General features: G+C 33.3%; 1 protein-coding gene across 1 annotated transcript; it reads left to right on the top strand.

Annotated features, from left to right (window-relative positions):
- Nucleotides 1-4,931: 4,931 nt before the first annotated feature.
- LOC121248071 (LEAF RUST 10 DISEASE-RESISTANCE LOCUS RECEPTOR-LIKE PROTEIN KINASE-like 2.1) lies at nt 4,932-5,744 on the top strand. The gene has a single exon (XM_041146427.1). It carries the CDS (start codon nt 4,932-4,934, stop codon nt 5,742-5,744), a length of 813 nt encoding a protein of 270 aa, XP_041002361.1.

Genomic DNA, 5,744 nt, shown 5'->3' with positions numbered 1-5,744 from the left:
AACTCATCTTAATATTTAAACTCATTTTATATGGATATCATAAAATTCACTTTATAATTTTAACTCACTACTATTTATAAGTAACTTAATTCAATTTAACATTCAAACGGAGCGTTGAGCAAGAAATTTATGAGTTTCGTTCGTTCTCCTATCAATCCCATTTGATAGACCTTTTGTTTTCAGTTGTATGATTGAGAAATCTTTTTAAAATATACTTTTTGAATGGCGTTTGTAAATGTGGTGGAACAACAATATTTTGAAATGACGTTGGAAATGTTTTGGAAATAAATTTTTCGAAAAATGTGTGCGATGTATTTTAAGATTTCTGTGAATATGTGTGTTTTTTTTTTTTTTTAATATGATTTAGGTGTCGTTTGGATTTAAAAATGAGTTAAGATGAATTGAGATGCGTTGTAAATAGTAATGAGATAAGTTGTAAATAGTAATGAGATTTGTGAGTTAAAGTTACTGAATAGTAATGAATAGTAGTAAGATGAGTTGAGATGAATTGAGATAGATTGCAAATACAAACGATGCCAAAACATATTTGTATAGACAATGTTCTTTTTTTTTTTTTTTTTTTTTTTTTTTTAGAAAACACACAGATTTTGTTCTTGTAACAGTAGTAGTACTGCTGTTGGGAAGTTAATTTACCTGTGTTTTTCTCTAATTAGCAAAGTGAGATATAAAGGACGTACACGAGATCAAGACTTCAATTAATTAATCAAGCTCAATAAATGACTTCAAAAATTAGGTCGTCTCGGTTTCACTTTCACCTACCTAAGTTTATTGCCATAATTCTTGTATGGTAAAAAAAACAAAAAATGCAAATTTAAGGTTGCCATGGCTAATAGCCAATAGGTATGGAAAGGGCATCGTCCCAAGATTGATTCCTGAAAAACACCAACACACACACACAAGCTTTGGTACAATTATCAAGTTTTTGTCCTAGTTTTCTTTTTCAAACATACAAAACTTCTAACCTCAACACATTTTCATTTTTTATTTAAAATGTATTTAAAATAAAAATACATAAATTTAAAAAATTAATGGTAGCCACCCCACCCGGGCCACCTAGATTATTTTTTTGGTTTTTTTTCATTTTTAATTTATATAATAATAAGTTTCAAAAATAATATTCACAAACTTATTATTCAAGCATATTTTTAAAGCGAGGCTCATACTTTCTCAAAAATTTATAAAACTCTTATCTCAATTCCATTTCTTTACTACTTACATGATTAGGGGGGTTGAGTGGGGCCACGGGGCCACGGAACAGAAAATGGGAGAATCATTTTGTACCTGATTTGAACAGTGAGATAAGATGTTTGTAAATAATAGTAAAATAATTTAAGAATAATATTGAAATGATTTGAGTTAAGATATTTTATGAGATTTTAGAAAAGGAGAAAGAAAAGGTTAAATAAAATATTATAAATTTAAAATATTATTAGAATATAATTTTTAATATAATTTTTATTTTGAGATACCAAAAAATTGAATTTTTTTTTGTATTTTATTTAGAAATTTAGAAAAATTGTAATGATTAGATGAAAAAATTAAAAAATTAAAATTAAAAAATGTTTGCATAAGAAGGAATATGGCTACGTTTGGATAGTAAAGTGATCTCAGATGATATGTAAATAATAATAAAATAATAATAATAAAATATTAAATAGTAATAAATAATAGTAAAAGATAATAAAAAATAAAGATAAGATATTGAATATGAGATCAGTGCCCTTTTCAAACAGTCCAATGAAACGATAAGAGAGACTTTTACTATGCAAACCAGGACTAAAAAAAGTTGGAACAAATTTGCCATTAGTCAAGTTCGATACCAATCAAGGTTACGTGCAAGAAACGTTTAGAAATGTCAAGAGCTCCCATTCTATACGGCACATGCCACATTAATTGTCAATTGACCAAGTCACCCACTACTTTTATTATCATGCTCCACAAGAGTTGAGAACCCATACTATTTCCGTCTTCTTTCTCTATGATTACTTCCAAATCTTTCTCAAAATGCATACCCATCTCGTCCAAATCATCACTTTGTCCGCCATGATAATATCCATAGGCTTGATCCACTTTCCATCATCTTCATACGCAAACAATGACGAACAATACCTCACTTGCGGGGCGCCATTTGAATGTGCGGGCATTCAGAAACTCGGTTACCCTTTCTGGGGATCAAATCGGCCGAGCTATTGCGGTCATCCGAGCTTTGAGTTGGACTGTAGCGGCGATGCCCCACAGCTCAACATCACGGGCATGAATTACAGAGTCCTTGAAGTCAACAACACGTTGCGGACTCTGAAGGTTGCTAAGATGGATAGTAGTTGATAAGAATTTTTCTATCCCAATACACGCCACATCCTTCCACATGCAACTCGAAATTGTGTGCCTTGGTGTCCATGCAATTTTTGTATCCTAAATTGTCTCTCTATTTAGATGTTAAGAGTATCTTAAATGATTTATGAATATATAATAAGTAAAATAATAATAAAATAATTTGAAAATATCTAAGACCAAATGTGTTTTCAAACAAGTCTAGTTCATTCATTTATGTCTGTATTCTGAGTCCATCATTATTCATGCTCGTATTTGACCCTATATCTATCGCGTAGCTCTTACAAAATGTCAATTGTTTACACACACACGCATATATATATATATATAATGTTTTTAAATTTTCGAATTAATTTTTCACCGGACGACGACTAGACAGAATTTTCTTAAAACTAGAAAAGACTTTTGATCTAAAACTTTTTAAAAGTGAAAAATAAAACAATTTTTATTTTTTTTCTTTCACTTTTCAAACTCATAAAATGCGACTTCTTCAACCATTCTTCAGTCCCTTCAACCTCGAATATAGGTACTTATACTAATTTATTTTCCTTATATTTCAAAAAATTTAATCCAAAATATAATAATTTTTTGATTGAAAAGTTGAAAATTGAATAAAATATTATTAGAATATTATTTTTTAATATTATTATTATTTTGACATTTGAAAAAGTTGAATTGTTTATTATATTTTATGTAAAAATTTGAAAAAGTTGTAATAATAAGATGAAACGAGTTGAAATGATTCTCGAATCCAAACCTAAGTTTATAATCATTTTAAACACTATTTTCGTCTATATAAACCAATAACTAATATTTGAAATTTATTAACAGAGAACATTTGTTTAATTTTTGTGGTCTCGTGGTCCAACTTTAGGTTTGTCTCGATTGGACATATTATATTATGCTGTAATTTGCCGTATGATTTTAGACTCGAGTTTAGAACTTTGGAGTACTAGGTCATGATTATGTCTGATAGAGTTTAGAGTTTTGGAGCCTTACAAAGTGCGGAATAGATCTTGGAATATTTTTAATAACTAGACGCGGAGATGGAAACAATCTAGGAGATAGCATGAAATGTATCTCTTTCTTAGTCAATCGTGTTTAGTTGAGTTGTTGACTATACTAATTACTAGGAGAACCACCACTGCCACTGGCATTTTAATTAGTCCATGACAGGCTTATGATTAGGATTGTTGGAGCAAAACTTTGCTGAAAATACATAAATTAACTCTACGGTAAGTTATTTTATTTTTGTCATAACCCGAGCCATTGCTAGCACTTCTACAGTCCTACTAGGTTAGATCACGTGTCCTTTTCAAAATTGAATGCAAACAACCCTCTAGGGTCCAAGAGATGTAACAATTTGTTGCTTCCACACTATATATATCATGTTTAGATCTGACTTTACAGATTAGGGGTGATTCGAACTCTGTTTCTGGTCGTGGATATCGTATATTCGGTCTCTGATTGTCTTTTTTGGATTTCAAAGGTTTTTTGTTTGCCTAGTTGTATTGTTGTTGACACCCTCAGTACTTGTGTGAGCTTTTCTTCTAATGTGAAACTTTATTCCATATATATATATATGCAGAACAAAAAAAATTAGACTCCATGTTAAACTATATCAGTAACACTGTTACTTTAAGGTCGTTTCACCTTCCTAAGTTGAGTGCCACAATATATTCTTCTATGGCAAAATGCAAAAAGAAGTGCTATTGAACTTCATAGGTATAGAAAATCCCCCACGAGTTTCAGATGCTATAGGCTTGAGTAGAAAATCAACAGAGCCATTGAGCAGACAGTCGAGAGAAGCTTCCTTCCACCTAATAGCAGTCGATAGATTCTTTTCCTAGTTGTTCCATTCCCAGTTCCTCGAATGATTTTCCTATGCTCAATGGTACTCTTATCATTTTGCTTTTTCTCCTGTCCCTCCAGAGTTCCTTGGATGATACTTTTGCCATTTCTTTCCCTCCCAGAACTAGCTAGAAACAAAACTCATTGCAGTTTTCCACTTGAACTCAACTCATAATTAAGGGGATAAATAAGGAATAAGAGGAAAATGGGAGTCAAAAGTGTCCTGTATTGTTGAATTTGTATTTTATGTTGAAAAAAAAGAAAGATTTTAGGTGAGTCATTTTGTTTATAGGGGTACTAGCTGCTATGTTTTACTCGGTAATGGGTTTAAGCTTTAACTGGTTACAGACCTTCCTCGTTTTTAAGCTGAAAAACAGAGCTAGAAAGTCAAGATGTCGTGAAGGGAACGCTTTAGAAATATTAAGAGCTTTCACTATATATTAGAATAGAAGCATGGCTTTAGATATATTAAGGGCAGATCACCTAATTCTGAATTGACAGGAAGTGTATGTTAACGTCCCAATAGAAGCATCTCTTTGAAAAATGTATGCTCTCAACTTTGTCTACGCCCACTAGTTTTATTATTATGCTTCATCAGCATTGAAACCCATATCATCTCCATCTCTCCTTTTTCTACTTCTGATTACTTCCGATCTCTCTCTCTCTCTCTCACACACACACACAAAAAAATGCTTCCACACTTCTTTCCAACCATCACCTTGACCTTCATGATTATAGCCATACCCTTATTCCACTTCCCATCATGTTTGCACGCAAATGATAATGAGCAGTACGGCAATTGCACCGAACGATTTGACTGTGCGAGTGCTAAGGATATCGGATATCCTTTCTGGGGATCAAATCGGCCGGCCTATTGTGGCTACCCAGGTTTTGAGTTGGACTGCAGCGGTGATGACCCGCATATCAACATCACGTTCATCAAATACCGAGTCCTTGAAGTCGTTGAGGAGTCGCGGACTCTTAAGGTTGCTAGAGCGGATTACTGGAATATGACTTGTCCTCCTACGATTGTTAACACCACCATAAATTTCTCCATCTTTTCTTATCCTTCAAGTCTTGTGAACTTGACGCTCTACTATGAGTGTTCGTTACCTTCTTCCCTTCCTAATCTTCCAAACCAGCTTGATCAGATGGCTATACGGTTTAGCTGCCCCAAAAATGGTAGTGCCGGGGCTACCAACTACTATTCGAACTCGATTGTTGACTTATTGGAGGCGTGCAAGTACAACGTTAAAGTTCCAGTTGTGACACCAGCAGCACCTATAAGTTTAACTGAAGAGGCACTGATTGAAGCTATTGATGGGGGATTCATGTTGGAGTGGAATGCAAGTAATAGCAACTGCGATGGATGCCAAAGGTCCGGTGGGCTGTGTGGATTCAACACAAGCACCAATGTTTTTGCTTGCCACTGTGCAAGTGGGACTTTTCCGTTCACGTGCGGATCAACAACAATTGCACCAGGTAAGTTTCCATTATTCATTTCTTGGCTAGCTGTTACCTTGTTCAAATTTCTTGAATGA

The sequence above is a fragment of the Juglans microcarpa x Juglans regia genome, chromosome 2D (genome assembly GCF_004785595.1).
Source record: "Juglans microcarpa x Juglans regia isolate MS1-56 chromosome 2D, Jm3101_v1.0, whole genome shotgun sequence".
Lineage (NCBI taxonomy): Eukaryota > Viridiplantae > Streptophyta > Magnoliopsida > Fagales > Juglandaceae > Juglans > Juglans microcarpa x Juglans regia.
The sequence above is the reverse complement of the archived record's forward strand: the minus strand, read 5'-3'. Positions and strand labels throughout refer to the sequence as shown.

What these genes read in the sequence shown, in the direction of transcription:
- LOC121248071 (XM_041146427.1), top strand. Translation starts at nt 4,932, where the DNA reads ATGATTATAGCCATACCCTTATTCCACTTCCCATCATGTTTGCACGCA.